At 50.2% G+C, this 19,597-nt stretch overlaps 1 protein-coding gene across 2 annotated transcripts; it reads left to right on the top strand.

The window, feature by feature from the left end:
- Positions 1-1,167: 1,167 nt before the first annotated feature.
- HDAC8 (histone deacetylase 8) lies at positions 1,168-17,718 on the top strand. Of its 2 annotated transcripts, none has more exons than XM_040084197.1 (11): positions 1,168-1,320; positions 1,733-1,785; positions 3,160-3,290; positions 4,879-5,020; positions 7,869-7,981; positions 8,898-8,975; positions 9,366-9,474; positions 10,991-11,163; positions 12,776-12,870; positions 15,015-15,120; positions 17,178-17,718. In XM_040084197.1, the coding sequence occupies exons 1-11, from the start codon at positions 1,237-1,239 to the stop codon at positions 17,198-17,200; spliced, it is 1,107 nt and encodes a 368-aa protein (XP_039940131.1). In that variant the 5' UTR covers positions 1,168-1,236; the 3' UTR covers positions 17,201-17,718. The 2 variants fall into 2 exon arrangements, with proteins under 2 accessions (XP_039940131.1, XP_039940132.1); XM_040084198.2 differs by having other exon boundaries at positions 1,187-1,277.
- The last annotated feature ends 1,879 nt before the right edge of the window (positions 17,719-19,597 follow it).

The raw sequence follows: 19,597 nt of genomic DNA, 5'->3' as shown, positions 1-19,597 counted from the left end.
GCCTGGATGGCTGTGTTTTTTCATGGGAGCTCTGTCTGAGGGGCCACATCTGCTCTAGGAAGCACAGAAGATGTGGTTTCTCCCAGGTGAATGTCACAGCCTGAGCTCCTTCTAAGAGAGTGGTGGACAGCAGCTGAACTTGTCTCTTGAACTGGGCAGAGTGGCACTGCCTATGCACCCTGGGCTGGCTGTGAGTGCGGGGGTGGCTGCCAGGCAAAAATCGGCCACTCCACAATGGATAGGGCTGGCTTCAAAGCCAGATGTTTTTCTCTGTGTGTGCCTTTATTTTCTTATGTCCAGATTGGTTTGGTCACAAAGCCAGGCACTCTCTTGGTGCAGCAGCTCTTCTGTGCATGTGGCTGTATGGAAGATCATGCTATGAAAAGCCAGTGTCCATAAAGGAGACAGAGGAATCCTGCAGCTTTATTCAGATAAAGGGAGAGAGTCCACTGGGACATCAGCCCGCGGGATTTTCTCTCGAGGTTTCAGAGACTGTGGCCTCCTTCTATCCTAAACTTGGCGCGTGTTGCCCTCTTCCTTACCCCATTGGCTGAGATGCTAGGAAGGTACAGCCTCTCCAAACTGCCTACCACATATTCTCCCCTTGAGCCCGTCATTTTCCCCCAAAGTTCAGAAACTAGGTCTTGTGTGGACCCATTTGTCTGTTTCAGGAGTCAAACTGTCTTGGTTCTGTAGTAAACCTGTGGCTTGAAGTGGGTAGAAACATTAAGACCCATTTCTAAGACGTTAACACCCATACCCTCACCCATGGAATTGTTTGTAAGGACGTTAGCACACATCTTTCCTATCCTGGCTAATCCGTCCCTGTGTGACCCTTGCTTCCGTCAGGGGAGCCTTGAAGGGTCCGAGCCCCTGCCCGGCGCCTCCCTCTGAGCCGAGGGACCCGGCGGGAGCTGCCGGGGTCGGGGGTGCCCGGGCACCTCCTGAGGGGCGGCTGCTGGAGCAGGGCGGGCGCCGCGTGGCGGTCTGCGTGCAGGCCACGGGCCTTTTTAAATTTCATTTTTAGAGACTAAACACCACCCTGAGCCGCGTGGGAGACGCAATAAAAAAATGTCTAACACCAGTTGGCTGCCTGCTCTTATGCGGCCGGGCTAGGGGAAGGATATTAGCGGGGCGGGCCTACAGCTCCCGGCACGCCGCGGGGCCGGAACTGCCGGTCCTGGCGCGCCGTGACCAGTGGCGTTGCGGGTGCCGGTCCCGGCTGTGCTGGCCCCGATGGCGGCGGTGCCGCCGCCGGTTTATGTATACAGCCCGGAGTACGTGGCCCTCTGCGACTCCCTCTGCAAAGTGCCCAAGCGGGTTAGCGCCGCGGCGGGGGCGAGGGGGCGCGGGGAGTACAGCGGTGAGGCCCGGGCGCGGAGATGAGCCGGCGCCCGGCGCAGCGGTAGCAAAAGAGGAAGCGGGTAAAACGGGCGACCCCAGCGGGAGGAGTGTGCGGTTAGAGCGGGGAGAGCCGGTCTGTGCATTCACATCGGTCCTGGCAGCGCGGGCTCGGACACTGAAATGACATTTCACTTCCCCGGGAAGCCTTGCGCGGCTGTGCTTCTGTCCGGAACACCGGAAGGCCCTTTAACACGGCGTGGGCATGGGCCGGAGATGGGACCCGGGCAGGGAAAGTCGCTGCTGGGAGGAGCGTGAGCCGCACCTCGTCTGCGAGTCCTTGGGCCCCTGGTTGCGGGCTGTCTCCTCACAGTCTTCCTCTTCTCTTTAGGCCAGCATGGTGCATTCACTGATTGAAGCGTATTGCTTACTTGACCAGATGAAGTAAGTGCTCCCGTTTTCTGTGAAGGGATATTTTATTCTCCACTAAGGTTTGGAAGGTGCTGAGTAACTTCAGGTTTCACACTGTCCCTGCTGGCGGCATGACTGTAGGAGCCCCCACAGTGTGTATTTCCAGGATTAAAGGAAAATGTTTGTTTTGCTACATGGACACGATTACAGTAATTGTGGCAGGTGTAATTCATGGTTACCCTCATGGTCTGGTGGTGCACTTATAGCCTTGTGCCTTCTCTACAGAGTGTGGTCACCCCCATGCTTGGGACTCTGAGCAGGGTGACAGTCTTGGGGCTGCTCCAGATCCACTGGTCAGTGCTGATACAAAGAGGAACCGTGTTGTTTTGCTGTGTTGTCACTGATCTGGGAGACTTTTTGTGAGGTCTGCATGCTGTTCAGGAGAGAAGACCGGATGAGATCTGGGGCAGAAAAGTGAGATACCTCCTACTTCATTTGGCTCTTGACCCTGGTGCATATGAAGGGAAAAAAAAAAAGAAAAACATAGCTCAGCCCCTCTTGTGAAGCATATCATAAAATCTTTTTAAAAATGTGCTCCAGTTCAGCACAGCCAGAAGGTCCTTTTGAGACTTCTTTTTTAAAAGATTTTTTTTTTTTTTCTGGCAGAGAGTGCTTGGGAAATGGCTGCAGGTATCGTTATGGAGCAGACTTGAAGGACTGTTTGCCCTCACATGGGATGGGAAGCATTGGGGTCAGACTGCAGCTGGGAGCTTCCTGTGTTCTTCGTGTAGCAAAGGAGCTGTGCTGCACTACCTATGTGTTCTCCCAGTGTCCAAGTTTTGGGGAGGGTTCAGTGTGTTACAGGCTTTGTTTAGGCACATTGGAAAGCACCCAGACCCAGGAAAGTGCTGTGCAAGATGCTGACAACAGTGACAGTCTCTGCTTTGGTGCGGGTCACAGCATACAAGAGGCAATGCACAGCTCCTGATCCAGGCTGAGATCCTGCCACAGTGCTGTGCTGGGCCTGGGTGTTTCCCTCCATTAGCTCCTCTCTGTGTAACCTGAATGTTGGATATGGTGGGGATTGCGCAAACTGAGACAACATGCAGAAAAGGGAAAAAAACTTGAAGCGAGGTGGGAAGGTTAATACAGGCAGCCCCTGCAGGTGTTCTTCACTGGGGTGGGCATCACAGGCAGTGCCAAGCCAGGGGCAAGGCCTGTTCCAGCTCAGCTGGGTGGCTTTCTCACTTGAGTGACAGTCAAGTGCAAGAGGGAGAGGGAGTTTCATTTGCATTTACAACAGTAATAGCCAATAGAAAGCTCTTAGGGTAAAGGCTAAAGCTGGATATTCCAGCTGAACCCTGGAACCTCTTGCCCTGATATGCTTCCTTCTTCCTCTCTGCCTAGGATAGTCAAGCCAAAAGTGGCCTCCATGGAGGAAATGGCGAGTTTCCACACAGATGCTTACCTGCAGCACCTGCAGAAGGTCAGTGAGGAGGGGGATGATGACCACCCGGAGTCTGTGGAGTATGGACTGGGTAAGGATGCACATCTTCAGCAAGAGATTAGTTGAGTGCCAGGGCCAGGATGCTTTTTGCTGGAGCTGCAGTTAGAGGGGTGAGCTCAGGGGGTGTTGGGCTTGGTTTTGGAAAGAAACACTCTTTGATGGGGTGTTGCTGAGCCCCAGCAGTCATCTGAAAGGCTGGCCCTTTCCCTGGTGCCAGCAGAGGGTACAGCTAGCCTCACTTTGCTGCTCTGTGCAGCTTAGCCTGTCTCTTGCTGAGTGGGACTGGTGCCCTTTGCTGCTGCTCTGAGGCTCTGGAACTGGATGGAAGACCCTGACACTGACCTCAGTCTGGAGCTGGGACTGGCTGCTGCGAACCTGCTGTGGGAAGGGCACGCATGAACAGTGGCCTGGAGCTGTAGTGATCAGAGCAGCTGCTGTCTGTCTGGTGACGTAGGTCTGGAGCAGAGGGCTCTTGCCCTTCCGGACCTGAGACAGCCTGAGCAATGCAGCAGGTAAAGCCATGAGATGGCTATGGGCACTGTCTTGGTCTCAGGAATGGGAGGAGTGACCCAGAACCGAGGCAAAGGTGCTGATTCTGCACCAATCTCATGAGTGTCCCTTAGACTTTACATTCCTGAAGCTGCTCTGTCTACAGGAAGACAAGCAGCCCTGGTATCATGCTTTGTGGGCAACACCTGCAGGGAGGCTGCTGTAAAACTAAGGGAAGATTGTACTATAGTTATAGACCTACAGGTTACCTAGGCTCGACTCTTTTGTGGATGTCCATTATTAGGGAAGAGTTGTGTCAATGACTGTGCCAGGGCTTTTCTGGTCAAGTAGCCAGAGGCTTGAAAATAGTTTATTGTGAGGTTGGTATGAGGGGCCAGTAGATTCGTCAAGCCAGGCACACAGCTCACAAGTTGGTTCAGGACACATTTTTTAATGAACTGAGTGCAAGAAAACATTTGGATTGTTGTGTTTTGTGGTGGGTTGATTTTTGTGGTGTGAGTGGGGTTTTTTTGCCAGGTGCTCACCAAGATGGATTCTGTCTCCCCCTCAATAGTGTGGGGGAGAAAATAAAGTGGAAAAGATCATGTCGAGATAACAGGGAGATGAATCTCCAGTTACAGTCACCAGCAGAAGACTCTACATAGGGAAATTAATTCAATTTATTGCCAATTAATAGTAGAGTAGGATACTGAGAATTCAAAGTAAAAGTGAAATCACCATTCCCTTCATCCACCTTTCTTTCCAGACTCAGCCTCACTCACAGCTCTTTTACCTTCCCCCTCAAGCAGTGTAAGGGAGCAGGGAATGGGGGTTGTGGTCAGTTCACACATCTCTGCTGCTCCTTCCTCCTCACTCTTGCCCTGCCTGTGTGGGTAGGCCCTCCCACAGGACACTGTCTTCCATGAACTTTTCCAGTGCAGGTCTTTCCTATGGGTAGCAGTTTTTCAAGAACTCTCCAGTATGGATCCTATATGGGATCAGTTCTTCAGGAACAGGCTGATTCAGCCTGTGTCAGTCTTGAAGGCTCAAACAAAAGGGATGTGCTTCCCCTAGAGGAAAAGGCCTGTTGTGTCTGACATCTGGACCCTTACCTGGACTCTTACCTGCAGGTTATGACTGTCCAGCCACTGAAGGGATCTTTGAGTATGCAGCAGCCGTGGGAGGAGCCACCATCACTGCAGCCCAGTGCCTGCTGGACGGCAAGTGCAAGGTAGCAATTAACTGGCCTGGAGGGTGGCATCATGCAAAGAAGTAAGAAAACAATCTCTTCCCTTGTGTTTTCTCATCTGGTGTCTGAACCCTGCTTCCCAGCTCCCAACTTCCCTGTGAACCCTCAGGGTGCAATGATCCAGTTGGAACAGAAAGCCAGGTGTGAGGGAAGGCAGGAGACAGAGAGGAAAGAAACAGGGCAGGGCAGAGGCCTGAGAGGCAGGTCACTGCCCAGTGCTGGTGCTGTCACTGTCATGTGCTGCAGAGCAGGTCTGGGGCAGGTGTACTCATAGGTGTCCAGTCGGCTGTCATTCCTTGATACATCACTCTCTCAGGAAGCTCAAGTGAGAATCTATTTTGTAGGGTCCATGAAGAAGCACAGTGGAGAGACAAGCAATTGATATCACTGCCAGTTTGGAACATAATGAGAATGTGGTGACATGTCCATATTGTTTTGTGTGGCTTTTTAGGTTTCTTAATAAGAGGTTTGAAACAGTGCAGGACTGACCTTGGGTTTCCCCACACTCCATGTGGGGGCTGTTTCCTGTGAGCTCTAACATCAGTAATGATCTTCCAGCACAATAGGAGAGGAAGTAAAAATTCTGTACCTGAATCCTGTGGTTCTGTAGTGGTAAAATAATTTGTTTCTGTCCCATTTTCCATGGAAGTATGTTTTATTTAACTTATCCTCTCTGTCTCCCAAAACATGAGGCCTCTTTGCAGTGTAAACAAGACACCACCCTTCCTTGTCCACAGCCAGCTAGTGTTTGCAGTGCTGTTCTGTGTCCCCCTGTGTCTAACCCTGGCAGTTTGTACACGGATGTGCAGGTGTCTTGCTCTGGTGACTTTTCTGACCTGGCAGAGGAACTCTGGAGGTCTAACAGTGCTGTGCAAGTGGTAGCAATATCACCATCTCAGCCTGTTTCCTGGTTGGCCACTTGGCTGAAAATGGCTTCAGCTGCAGCTTGCTGTGAAAGGAGACTTGCCCTCGGCTGACCCAAGCACTCGCTCTGTGCTGAACTGATGGCTTTTGGAAAATCTCTTATCTTCTGTGTGGATTGCATGGCTTAAAAAATGCCTGTAATGAAAAAAGTCTTAGCAGTGTTGCTGCTGCTGAGCTATTAGCACTGTTCTGGGAAGCAAAGTGTCTATTTATAAAAAAGGCATTTAATATTCACTGATCCCAAAGGAATCTTCCCAGTCATCCCAGTAAGTTGGTGTGTGATGCTTCAGGGTAGATGCCAGCCTAGTGTGAAGGTCCAGCCAGAATGACACCAAACTGCAGGTGCTTGGTTCTAGGACCTGTGTCCTAACAAAATACATTCCTTTTGTCAAAAAACACCTGCTGTCTGGTGGTTTAGTTGCTTTCCTAAACATAGGAATCACCTGGGGCTTTGGAAGCTCTTGGTTCAGGGGATGCCTTGGGAGTTGAGGGTAAGATGCTGGGTAAGTACCTTTTCTCAAGGCAGCCTCACCCTCCCTTCTGGCAGTGACACTCAGAGCTTTGCTGGGTGGATTTAGGGCAGCACAGGGGAATCCCAAGTGCTGATCCTGAGCTGCAGCTCCGACACTGTTCTGCTTTTGATTGAACTGGTGTCCTGCTCTGCTTGGCCTTGAGTTTCAGAGATGTGTATTACACTATGGAGAGAGTGCCCAAGACACAGCATAGTTCACTTTGCTTCCTTGTGAGTTGTGAGGGAGGGGAGAAGTACATAATCACAGTTGAATCAGATTTTCAGGATGCCTGTTAACACCTCCATTTTTAGCATTACTGTAAATGGACAGAATCACTGGGAAACACCTGTGCTCCATGGCACTTGCAGAGAGTGAAAGCAAGTGCAGTTCTGCCACTCCTGGCTCCTCAATGTTCCCAGCTGTTGCTGAGCAGGAAATGTCAGGGAAAATGAGGTGAGTGCTGTGACTGGAAGTCAAGAGGAGTTTCCCAGAGGCTCACCTTGTATCCTAATATAATTTGTGGAAAAGGGATTTGGGTACTCCTGTTGCGAAGTATAAAGCTTCACTTTAAAATAGCTCTCCAGGGCGGATTTAAGAATGCGTGTGGACTGGTGCTAAGTGGTGATGGGGACTTGACTTTGGAGTGAGGCTGGAGCAGGGGTCAAGAAACGTTCTTATTTCTTTGATGCCAGCAAGTAAGCTGTCCCTGATGAATGTCAGCGATAAATCTTTCCATGGTACACCTGGTCTCTCTTTAGCTGCTGGGACTCTCTCCTGGCTGAGCCCAGGAGCTGTGTCACGAGGAACTGCATGTGGGACATCTCTGGGAAGAGAAAGGAGGGAGTTACTTTGGGAAGAGTCTTAACCTTCATAGCCTGATACTTTAGAACAGTGGGAGAATCCTATGACTGGCTTGGGTCTGCCTTTCACTGCCAGAACCTTCCCAGGAGCTGTGATCCAGACAGCAGGGATGGGGTGGCTGCCCGTCTGTGCCTGTCCAAAACTCACAGGAAAATGGCCAAGGGGACTGTCCTCTTGCCTCAGAGAGAGAGTGGGTTTGAGTCGAGTGGCTCTGAACTTCACTAAAATGTGTCAGGTGCAGAAAGCTAACATTTTATTTGTTCAACAGTGCAGTTGGTCAGAGGTACCCCCCACAGGCTAGAGCCTCTCTGCAGCAGAGCTGACTGATGCTTACTGAGCTGCCAGAAAGCCCAGAGTTGGTAAGCAGCTGGCACAAGCAGTCCTGTTCTCTGTGCTTCCCAGCCATTCTTTCAGCTGCTCCTGACCCATCTCTTAGTCACTCCTGGGCCGTAGCAGAGTTTTTGTACTCCTGTGTGTCCCTGTGAGGTGGACAACTGCAAAGTCAAAGTCAGAAAGCTGGGATCAGTGGCGATTGCATTGGCAATATTCAATGTCACAGATATTGTTTTCACAGAGATGAAGCTTCTGGCTTCTGTTACCTGAATGACGCCGTCTTGGGGATCCTGCGGCTGCGCCAGAAATTTGACCGTGTCCTTTATATCGATTTGGATTTGCATCATGGGGATGGTAAGGCCCAGCAAAGGCTGCAAACAGCACAACTGCACAGACTCAGGGAGGAGTGGGAGAAGTCAAGGCCTGTCTGCACAGCAGGGGTTTACTTGCAGCAGCCATGGCTTCGGCTCCTCTCGGTTCCCTCAATCCATTTCTGCATTGTCCTGCTTTACAGACTTGCCCAATGCTGCTCCTCAGACCCCTCTTGAGGTCTGGGCAGAAGTCTTGTACCTAAAGCAACAGATAATGTGTCCCAGTCTCCCACCCTGGAAGAGCAGTTGCTGACAGAGTTTAAGGGTCCATTGCAAGAGGGAAGCAGCCAGTAGTAAATGGTGATTTTAAAAGAAGGCTTTATGCTATAAATCTAGAGCCAGAGCTGGCCTTGCCAAAACTGCTCCCTCCTTCAGGGACTTTATTTATACACCATTTAACATTTCCTGCTCTTCTAAATTTTATATGTTTCATTTTGTTCCGTTTTCTCCCCACATTTGGTTTCTGTTAAGTTTCCTACTACTTCTTTTTTCCTTCATCCCCGCTATTTTAATGTATCTTTAAGGAAAAGGCATGTTGAACCACAGCAGCATTGAGAAAAAGCAAGAGAGCCCAGTAGCACTAGTTCTAATCAGAGCCAAGCTCTGGCCAAGGCAGCCCTGCTCTGATCCCTCTCTCAGCTTCACAGGCCTAGCAGCACAGGCGAGTGCTGATTAGCACAAGACCTGCCAGATTCACAGCAGTTGTGGTCTTTGCTGCAGTTGAACTCCAGTCTCTGTGGATTGAGGATGTATTTATTGAGCCACATCTGCATTTCTGCTTTGCTCATGCTGCTCCTTCTCTGCTTGCTGCCCTGTGTGTGTATCAAGCAACTCTGTGTGTTCAGACTCCATCATTTATATAAATGATGCATAAAAGCTTTTTTTCCCTTTCCTAATAGGAGTTGAGGATGCCTTTAGTTTCACCTCGAAAGTCATGACTGTTTCTCTGCACAAATTTTCACCAGGATTTTTTCCAGGCAAGTTGAACTTGTGAGGTTTGTGCTCATTTGGTTCACACATCACTGGTGAGGCCTCTGTAAAGGCAAGTCCCATCCCTGCTGTCCAGCTGACATATCTTGCTGCCTCTTCTCTCGACCCAAGAGAAGGTAAGAGGAGGAGCTACATGTTTGGCATTTCCCCCTTTCTGGTTGTAGCTGACATCTAGGCAGAGCCCCTTTGATGCTGCATGGCAGAGTGAGGCAAAGGACATAACTGTGTCCCTCCACCCTGCCTTTCTGGGTGGTGGCAAGTGGACTTCTCCATAAGCATGCCAAATGTCCTGGCTCTAGGCTTGCCCTTGAGACACCCCACACGTCTCTTGCTGCTGCTCTGCTTTGCCTCCTAATTGGGTTGTTTCTGTTGTGCAGGCACCGGTGATGTGACAGATGTTGGCCTGGGAAAAGGTCGCTATTACAGCGTGAATGTGCCCATTCAAGATGGCATTCAGGATGAAAAATATTACCAGATCTGTGAATCGTAAGCCCTCTTGCTCTGATACAGCTGACTTGGATGGGATTTTAGAGAATAAGACACTACACAGCTTAGTATTTTTAATTACAGTCCTTTCTTAAGGCTTGTCCCTTCCCCTGTTGCAGCCTTTGATTGCAATGAACATGGACTGTAAGTTCTCAGAGGTCTTGTCTAAATCCTTAAGCAAACAATATACAAAGACATTGTAGGGGTTTCTGCCACAAATCAGCCTTACTTCGTAGATACACCTCCATAGGTGTGTATTTAAGGAGAGACTGAGAAGGAACAAGTATTTTTTAGCTGTGGACTTAGGGCTAGATGTTTTTTTCTTCAAGTAAGTGCTTTGAACTCTGACTCTGGGGCTTAGCTAAAAGCATTTTCTTAGCACCTTCTGTCTGTACTGGAAGAATGAAAGGCTGAATATCTGACAGTGACAGAGCTGCCTCTTGCCAGTCCCCTCAGTCCCTCAATTGATGGTGGACCTCACAAGCTGTTGCTCAAGTCAAAACTGGGCTGCAGGGCTTGTTCTTTTCCAGGGGAGAGGAGTCTCAGTGCAGGGCTGCAGGACATGGTAGCACGTCCACCTCTAATAATTGAGGGCTGAAACCTCTCTAAACTTGTAGGGCAGTCATGCAGGGGCCATGCTTTTCACTGGCTTATTGGTGCTTGCCATTGCTGAGGCAGAGCGACCCTCTTTGTGCCAGAGGACATGCTTCTGAAATGCAGCTCTAGGGGCTGAGACAGGTCAGGAACCCACTCAGGAGCCCACTGCATGCATTCACAACTGAAGGACATCATAACCTACATAGATTTCAAGCTGTGTATAGCTAAAGCTTCTGCAAGAGACTTAGAGATCTCTTTGAGTTCTGTCCAGGCTGGGAGGCAGTCACATGCATGACTGTGGATGTCTCATCCAGCTGTTGTTTGAGGGTGATTGCCTGTACTTCCCAAAACCACGATGGGCTTGAAGTGTGAAGCTCTGTCTAATGCAGGTTTTTGCAGGCTGACTACGCCCTGCACAGAGCTTTTCCTCATAGTTTCGCCTCAAGAGCCATACAGGAGAGAGGAGAGTAAGAGCCTAGCCACAGCTTTCCTCTGTTTCTCCTGTCCTGTCCTGTCCTGGTGAGAAGTGTCTGGGAGTTCAGGATTGTTGTTTCGCCAGAGCCTGATTTCCACCATGACTTTCACAGGGAGAAAAGTCCCTGGATTGTCCTGCAGCCAAAAGGCAGACAGTGTAAATGTGGCGTTTGATGCTACCACTAAACTGGTGAGGACTAGATCCCCCTCTGCCATGTTATCAGTGATGCTTTTGCATTCATCAGCCTTTTGGTAAGTGCTCTGAGAGCTAAACTTGCTGTGGAGGTAGAAGGCTAACTGGGAGCAGAGGGAGTGTAACTGGTATGACCTGGATGGAAACAGAGAATGCAGAAACATTGAGAGCCGTTGGTGGATCTGAGGGCCATGCCACCAGCATTCCTCTGTGCTGTGCTGGCATTAACTGGACTGCTCCTCCTCTCCCCAGAGTGCTGAAGGAGGTGTATGCTGCCTTCAACCCTGATGCAGTTGTGATGCAGCTGGGGGCGGACACCATTGCTGGAGACCCCATGTGCTCTTTCAACATGACACCCGAGGGAGTGGGCAAGTGCCTCAAGTATGTCCTGCAGTGGCAGCTAGCAACTCTTGTTCTGGGAGGAGGTGAGTGCATCCTGCTCTTCTCAGAGAAATGTGTTTGTCCTCCTGTGACCCTTCCTCAAGCGCCTGCTTGCCCTTGGGCTCAGCACTGGCAAGGATTCAGCAGGGTGACTGCTGGGCAGTGTCAGGAGGACACACTGTGGCACAGTACTGTTTTCTAATACCTGAAATCCTTGATACTGACAGGTGCAAGTCTCAGTCCTGACTCAGATCCTTTGAGTTAAAAGCTGTATGGCTCCTCTGGACAAGAGGCCAACAAACTGACCCTGACTTCTCAGTGACACCTTTGCTCTCCATCTCTGCTGATCAGCCCTTCAGTGCTTCTCTTTAAAAGTGAGCACTATGTTCCCAAACCTACCTTGGGCACCTGTGATGAATGGTTTCATTAAGATTCAAGCAGGGTCTTGGGACAAGGCCTGGCTGCCTGCAAGGTGCAGCAGGGCTCTGATACCCAGTGAAAGCTAAGCTGGACTTATCTCTGCTGTGCTGCCTAACCAGCTGCTTGTCCCAGTGGGGAGAGCACAGGACAGGCTTTATGTTAACAGAACATTTAAGAAAAACCAATGCCACTGTGTGCCAGGGAAAGTCCCTGAGCTCCGTGCTTGGAGCTGGATCAGCCCTAGGTGTTGTCCTTTTTGAGTCTGGGGAAATCAGGTATAGCATATTAAGGCTAAAACTACCTTTGTTTTGGAAAGGTTATGAGTGTTCAGTCCTGATGTGGCTTGTCTGTGAATGTGCTGGAAATATCACCTTTCAGTCAAAACCCAAAACTTCTGATAAAAAATGAGGATCAACTATGTGTCAGTTGTGAAAATACCAAAGGACTGTGCCACCACTGCAGCATGTGGAAGTATTTGAAATGGAAATTGGGGGAGAAGTAAAAAAAACAGAGAAAAAAACCCACAACAACTAATGCAAACAGAAGGGAATATTGAAAAATATGGTCTCTCTGTCTTGTCGAAGTGCTTTTCTCCCTTTACTATTCTAGTCATCTTTTCTGGAAAACCTGAGTCTCATCCAGGATTGCTTTCAGCTAAGGTTTCTCCTTGTGGGCTCATGTTCCGTTACCATGTAGGTAACCATTTCCTATTCACTGTGAAATCTCATTTCCATGTAAAGCAGTTGCAAGTTGTAGTGATGAGTTTCACATTTGTCCTCTCAAACACAGTGGTGCTGAAGAGCTCACCAGCATATGGCTGGGCATGTGTATTTTGATTTATAGGTCAAAGGCTGGTATTAAAAAGCAGGAAGCCCTCATTTCTGCTGCGGCTTGCTACTTGCAAATTGCTCTTCTTGTTGCCAAGAGGGAGTCCAGCACATGGGGCTGGGAGCTTATCCTGGGTCTGAGATGGTGGCTGGAGGACCAGCCTCTCTCACACTGGAAGCAGCTGGGGTTCGGTTTGAGCAGTCTGCTCTTGCATACACCATCATTCAGACTCGGCCTTGTGTAGCCAGCAGATGCAAAAAGCAGATTTTGGGCATGGCTTGAGTGGATGAAATAAGCTGAATTCACGTAACCTGTGCACAGTGGCTTCATTATTTGTTCCTTCCACTTAAATCTCTTTTCCCTTTTCCCACCCTTCCTCCTCAAAATCCCAATTCTTGCTGAAAACAGGAGGTTACAACCTTGCCAACACCGCTCGCTGCTGGACATACTTGACTGGGGTCATCCTTGGGAGAACGCTGTCCTCTGAGATCCCTGATCACGAGGTAATGCTTTGAAAAACCCTCTCTTCTCCTGGCAGAAGAGCCAGTTGTTCTGCCTAGTCCACACAGCATCCTTGCCACTCAGTCCTGTTTTGGGAAGATTCTTATGTAAGAATACTGCCCTGACCTAGCAGTATGGTGGGTGCTTGTGCCCAAAAACAGAGGCTGTCTGCAGCTTTCTGTGAGGGGTCTCACGTGCCAGTAAACTCCCGTAGTTACAGAGAGGATGCGCAGAAGGTTTCTCTGTTTTGCTCAAAGAGCTCTTTAGGATGTGCCTTTTGCCTTTCTCAAGGCTTTAATTTTTTTTTTCAGCTGAAGTTTGAGTGGCCATAGTGCCTGTTGCTCTGCTTTCCTCTTCCTCCTCCTGAGGGTTCTGTCTGGTGACCAGCAGTGTCCAGTAAAGAGTACCCAGGACCCAGCACACTCCAATAAGTTGCACCTCTGGAGCTGACACAGTACTCACCTTGCAAATATTCTGTCACTCTGTCAGGGTCCTGTAGTTGTATGGGGGTGAACTTCCAAACCACTGGAGCAGAGAATTTCTCCTGAAACTGGCCCATTTTCTCCCACATTCTGTGCCACTCATGACTGTCCACCCTTGGGGTAGATCTCTGAATGACCTTCCTAGAAATCTCTGTCCTGGCTCTAAACATGATGTGGACTCCACTGACTCTAAACGTGTTATAAACTGTACTGAGGAGACACATGTAAGAGACATAGCAACAAGAACATGCTTTCTGTAACATCCAAAGGGAATTCAAAATTCTTAAAAGCTGTTGTAACAGGCCTGAAGGACGAAGAGGGGTTGACAAGCTGGGGAAAATAATCTCCTGTTTCCCCCTCAGGCTGAGTACTATTATTAATGGACTACCAAAGGTAGCACCTGAGGTAAGGGTAGGAGAGGAACATTGAATACACATCCCAAATGACCCTCGTTGCCCTTGTTATCATTTCATAAAGTGATATCACATAGTAGAGCAACAAAGCAATCCTGATCCCTCTCTCTGCTCTGAACATCATCACAAGGAACACATATACGCTCACAGATAGGTACCACACCCATATGAACAGACCAAGCAACATTGTGACCACTGGCTCTGTACCTAATACCAACAAGTACTTAGAATCAAATTTGTTTCCAACCCACTCTGGGTAGATCTGTTGTTTTCTCAACCCTTTGTGCCCCATACTGGGCACCAAATAAAATTGTCTTAGGAATGGTATTCTCCAGTTTAGTGCTCGTGCTAAGAGCATGCACTGCTCCCTCTACCCCCTCCTATTGGAGGTACAAAGGGTAAAGATCACAGTGGAAATAAGAATAATTTACTGGACAGTAACAGCATTAGCAACAATGCTAATGACAGAGGGAACAAGAAAAGAAACAATTCACACTGAAACACCCCTGCTGCCCTGACAGTAGACAAAACTGCACAGCTCACTCTGACACATCATTTCAGCTGCAAGGAATCCCTTTCTGTCTGGAAGACAGTCCCTTTCCCCTGCCTTCAGCAATGTCATGAAGTGGTGTAGAGTAACCTCTGTGTCCTGGCCATGCCTCCTTCCCACCTCCTGCAAAAACTGACCCTCTCTTGGCTAGAACCATGACACAACAGCTTTCAGTAACCTGTGATTCTGCGTTAGCATGCTGACCCCATGTGCTGCGAATTTCCTGCATGCTATATGAGCACTTAGCCAGGAGAGATACAGTATCCTTGCAACACACCGACTTTTCCTTTCCCAATTGTTTCTTAGTCACCTCAATGCAGTGTTCAGCAAGGTGGGAAGTGAACAGTAGGATATGTGATTACAGCACTTGAAATTTAATAATAAAAAAATCCCACTTTCAGGTAACCATGTGTAAAATGAGTGTCAACAGCTTTCCCAAATAAAACATAGGGATAGACATTGGACTGCTCTTGGCTGCCTCACTGGGCTCTGCTTCCCATCCCTTGAACTGGGAAGCAGTTGAAAACTACTGGTGGACACAGACACTGCTGAATTACCACCTTGATGTAGTGAAGCTACATGTCGCTTTTAGGTGGAGAAACGGTTTTTTGCCTTTTTACAAATGTACCCATGGGGAGCCCTCCCTCTAGCTTCAGCCATCAAAGACCTCTCTGCTGACGTCCCTCTCCTCTTCCCTGCAGTTCTTCACAGAGTACGGTCCTGATTACGTGCTGGAGATCACACCGAGCTGCAGACCAGACCGCAATGAGCCACACATAATTCAAGAAATTCTGAACTCTATCAAAGGTGCGTTGTCCAAGCCAACACCTGCTTCAGGCTTACAGGTCTTTTTAGAGAGGGTTTCAGAAGACCTCACTGGAGTTTTTCTCACTGACTGGAAAGATGAACCACATTCACTTGGCTGCTTATTAGTGCACAGTGTCATTTGCCTCCCACATCCCTTGGGATTTTCAGGGTTGGTGGTACAGAGTTATGGGTCCCTGTAGCAAAAGTTGCCACTGCCTTTGCTGCCATTGCCTTTGCCAGTTGCCATTGCTCTGGCTGGGCAGGGGAGCATGGGGCCTCACCCTTATTGGAATCATAGAACACCCCAGGCTCTGAGGGACTTCAAGGATCATCTGGTCCAAACTCTCATGGGAAAGGAAGCATAGACAAGATTATCTAGCAACCTGTCCAGTCACATCCTGAAAAGTTCTGACAGTGGGGCTTCTACCACATCCCTCAGGAATTTGCTCCAGTGATTGAGTATACTCACTTTAAAAAAAAAAAAAAAAAAAAAAAAAAAAGGTGAAACCTCTCCTGGTGCAACTCACACCTGTTGTCCCTTGTCCTCTCCATGTGGCTCCTTGTGAAGAGAGAGCCTCTCTCCTCTGAAGCCTACAGAGTAGGCTTCAAGTACTAGATTACTGTGATGAGGTCCCTCCTTAGCCTTCTCTTCTGCAGGGAGAGTCTTTCTTCACTGGGCAGGTTCTCCAGCATTTGATCACCTTTGTGGTCCTCCTTTGGACCTTCTCTGCTTGGTCTGTTTCTTTTGTGATTTGTGAGGATCATAACTGGACACAGTACTCATTGTTTATCAGCCGCACCTGGAATGAGGTGATCCAGTTTCTCTTAGTAATGCTCCTACACATGCTGCATGGGATCCAGTTTGCTTCACTGCTGCAGCAGCACACTGCTGGATCCCATTCAGCTTGCTGCCTATCAGGACCCCCACATCCATTTCCACAAGGCTGCTTCCCAGGCACAGATCCTGGCCTGAACTGGGCACCTTCTATCTCAAATGCAGGACCTTGCTTTTGTCTTTGTTAAACTTAAGACTGTTCTTTTTTTAGCCTAGTCTTCCAGCCTGTCCAGCTCTGTAAATAGCTCTCCCTTCTGACGTGTTCACCTCAGCACCCAGTTTGGTGCTGTGGTTGTTTCCAATCTCATTATCCAGGTCATTTATGATGTTGAGCAATATGGGGCCCAGTATCAGTCCCTGGGGGACCCCACTTGTGACAGGCTGCAAGACCATGTGAAAACCATTGATCAATACTCACTGTGAGCTCCCTGTGAGCCAGCTCCCTCCCTATCCCCTTGGCAGACCACCCATCCACTCTGTGTCTTTCCAGTTGGTCCAGGAGGAGGCTGTGGGAAATAGCTCTCTGGAACTGGGACAGGTCTCCAGCAGGCAGGACTTGAAGCTCTTTAAGTTCAGGACAGGCTGCTGGGTGAGCTCTGCCACCTCCAGCCAAACTCATTTAATGCCCTTGGCCATCTGTCTTGTCCCTGTCCACCAGAGGAGTTGGGAACAGCACGATGAAGCTTGGCAGCCCTTTTCTGTCTGTGTGCGTTGCAGTGTGCTGGTGTTAGAAGTAGGGTAGAAAGTGCGATGGCCATGGATTCCTTCGGGTGTCCATTCCCAAGCACAAGTCAATCCTAGGGAGAGGACATCCCCTCCCTGGGGACCTGTCCAAGAGGATGGGAGGAACAGCATTGCTCCAGAGCTGGAAGGGAGGGCTATGAACTCCTGTCTGTGAATCCAGCCTGACAGAAGAAAGAGGCAGCAGGGAGTGAGCATCTGTGCCTCTCAGATGCTGGTCCATGAATCCCCAAACAGCATTCAGCATAGTGAAAGCAGTGGCAGGGTCCCCCTGCGGTAATTTCCAAAGCCTGGCTCAAACAAGGGCAGCAGCCTCTGCAAAGGGAGCAAGGGGTCTGCGAGGAACTGAGATCTGTGCTGAGGCTGGAATTCCCATATCGTGGCCTAGTCTGTCAGGCATGGGAGTGGCACCCCTTGTCAGGTCACTCCATCAGGCTGAAATACCAGTGGGAATACCCTTTTCTCTTCCTTTTGTTTGCAGGGAATCTGAAGCACGTTGTTTAGCAGCAAAGGAAGGCTCAGGGAAGAGCATTTCCTATGGGGAAGACAGCGTATTTATGTGAACAACTGGTGAAATTTGTGGCTGCAGGGAAACTTCCGAAAAAAGTACTGTTGGTTGGTTATCTTTTTTTTTTCTCTTTAAAGAAGAAAAGTTGCTGTATGCCATGAGCACTGCGGCTCTCCCCATGCAGGAGTGTCGGTCCTCTATCCACAAACTTCCAGTGCTGACAGAGCCTCCCCTGCTCCTTTTTCTTTCCTTTTTTTACACCACAGTTTGTTCTTACAATTGCTTTTAAATGTATTTTAAGAGAGGGGCTGCTCAGAGCTGTGAGCCCTCCTCAGCTGTTGTCCAGTGCAGTGTTACCTACCTAGCAGGGCCACAACCTCAGAGCTGTCCACTTGGGAAGCAGAGCCTGAGGGCTACCCTGGGGCACCACAGATTGTGTTTCTTACCCACAGAAAGATACACAGACACTGTTTTTAACTGGGAATTTTTTAAAAATAAAATACTTGAAATACTCCTCCAGCCCTTTCATTTCTTCTTCCACCCACCTTGCTTTTCCAATGCTCTTTTCCACAGCTGCCCTCCCACCCCGAACTGCAGAGCCATTTCTGGGCTCCTGAAATCCAGACCCTGGAGAGCCTCTCAAGAGTGTCAAGGGAGATGTAGGGCGTTGTGGCAGCTCTTGTCCTGGGAGATCTTGGATGAACTTCCAGATGCTCTGGTACCCCATGAGAGCTGCCACGAGGTGTCTCAGCAAGGGAACAGGTATTCAGGTATACAGGTATCTGGGGCAGATCTCTCCCAGTGCCAGGGGCCATGGACCCTGGCCTCTGTTGCCCTTGTCCCTTCATTCTCCTGGCCCATGGGCTTTTTATTGTGGTGGTTTTTTAAAAGATGTCCAGTCACTGTGGGAAAGCATATTTCCTGTGGCTTTAATTAGATTATGCTGGAAGAAACAGCAAGACAAAGGGGCTCCCAGCCTGGCCTTGGCTTTGTTTTGCTCTGTTTTTTTCCACTGCTGATTGAAACAACAGTTTCAAGGAAATCTGGTGTGGAGACAGGTCAGCAGGATGTGGCTCCCATGACTCCTGACCTCTTGCCTGTTTCCATGTATCCCTGGCACCGAGTGTGGTGTGGAGAGACCAGTCTTGCATGGTGACTGCTGTTAGGAGGCTGGTGCTGCCACTGCCTCAGCGAAGGATCCCAGTGCCTGGGAGAATTCTCAGGCTTGGGGACTGCCCATCCAGGGAAAAAGGTGAGGAATGAGAGAGCAGAGAAGCTGGCCAGCTGCTGCCTCTGACCCACCTCGGGGCCCCATGTGCTCTGTCCCCACAGGAGGCAGACTGCCCTGGGAGCTGTGGGAACTGTTTCAGGAACACAGCTGGGAAAATAAATAATTTGAAACTCCACAAGTGTCAAGTGTTGTGGCTTTAGGTGAGGTGCCTCTCGGGGGGAAATCCCCACATCCCCCATCCAGAGTGAGCCGGGGCGCCGCTTCAGTTCCCTCCCTGTGTGGGTACGTCGCTGAACCCCACCCGCCCGGGGCAGCCCGCGCCCCTCTGAGCGCTGCCGCGTCCTGCGTCCTCGTAGACGCCGGAGATGAGCTGTTTACAGTCTACTCCCCGGAGCACGAAGGACCTCACGGTGGTGGCAATCCTGTGCTACTACCTCTTCGGGGCCGAGGAGGTGCCAGCGGTGGGGGCTCCGCCTGCTCCCCGCCTCTGTGCCCCCCCCCAGGCGGGTCCCAACCTCCTGGCCAGTTGGTGTCTGCAGAAGCTCCACGTCCAGAACCGCGCCGCGGGGAGACTCCGGGCCGCCAGAGCCCGGCTCGCCTGGGGCTTGGGACGGAGCCGCGGGGCGAGGGGAGCTGGCCCCGGCCTCATCGACTTGGAGGCCTCTGACAAGGTGCTCAGGGCGCTGGTGGTGGAGCTTGGAGTCAATAGGGCTGATGAGCTGCCGGAGCTCTGGCTCGGTCAGACCTGCCGGCTACTGGCCGGAGCGCGGCTGGGGTGGGGGGCTCCCACCTCACCCCACCGGTGAGCAGCGTCCCAGCTGCCCGGGTACCGGCGCTGCAGGCTCAGGCAGCGCTCCGAACCCGGCCGAGTGTGGGAAGGGGCGGGAGGAGGAGCTGGGGCTGCGCTGCCTGCCCCAAAACGCGCAGGGGGCGCGGGGGAGGGTCTCGGGTTGCTGTGTAATAAAATCTGGAAGGATCGTTGTTCCATCGGTTGTGCCCCGTGCCCATTTCGGCGAAGGACATTGTGTGAAGCAGCCCTTGGTGGAAGGAGGGTACGCTCCAGTGCATCTTCTCGGCTTATGATGTTCTCATCCTGTTGTTGAAAATAATACAACTTTCCTAGTAACTTTTCTAATTAAAATTTCTAATTAATTGTTTTAAT

The sequence above is a fragment of the Hirundo rustica genome, chromosome 21 (assembly GCF_015227805.2).
Source record: "Hirundo rustica isolate bHirRus1 chromosome 21, bHirRus1.pri.v3, whole genome shotgun sequence".
NCBI classification, from domain to species: domain Eukaryota; kingdom Metazoa; phylum Chordata; class Aves; order Passeriformes; family Hirundinidae; genus Hirundo; species Hirundo rustica.
Note: the sequence above shows the minus strand (reverse complement) of the source record. Positions and strands in the feature narration are given on the sequence as shown.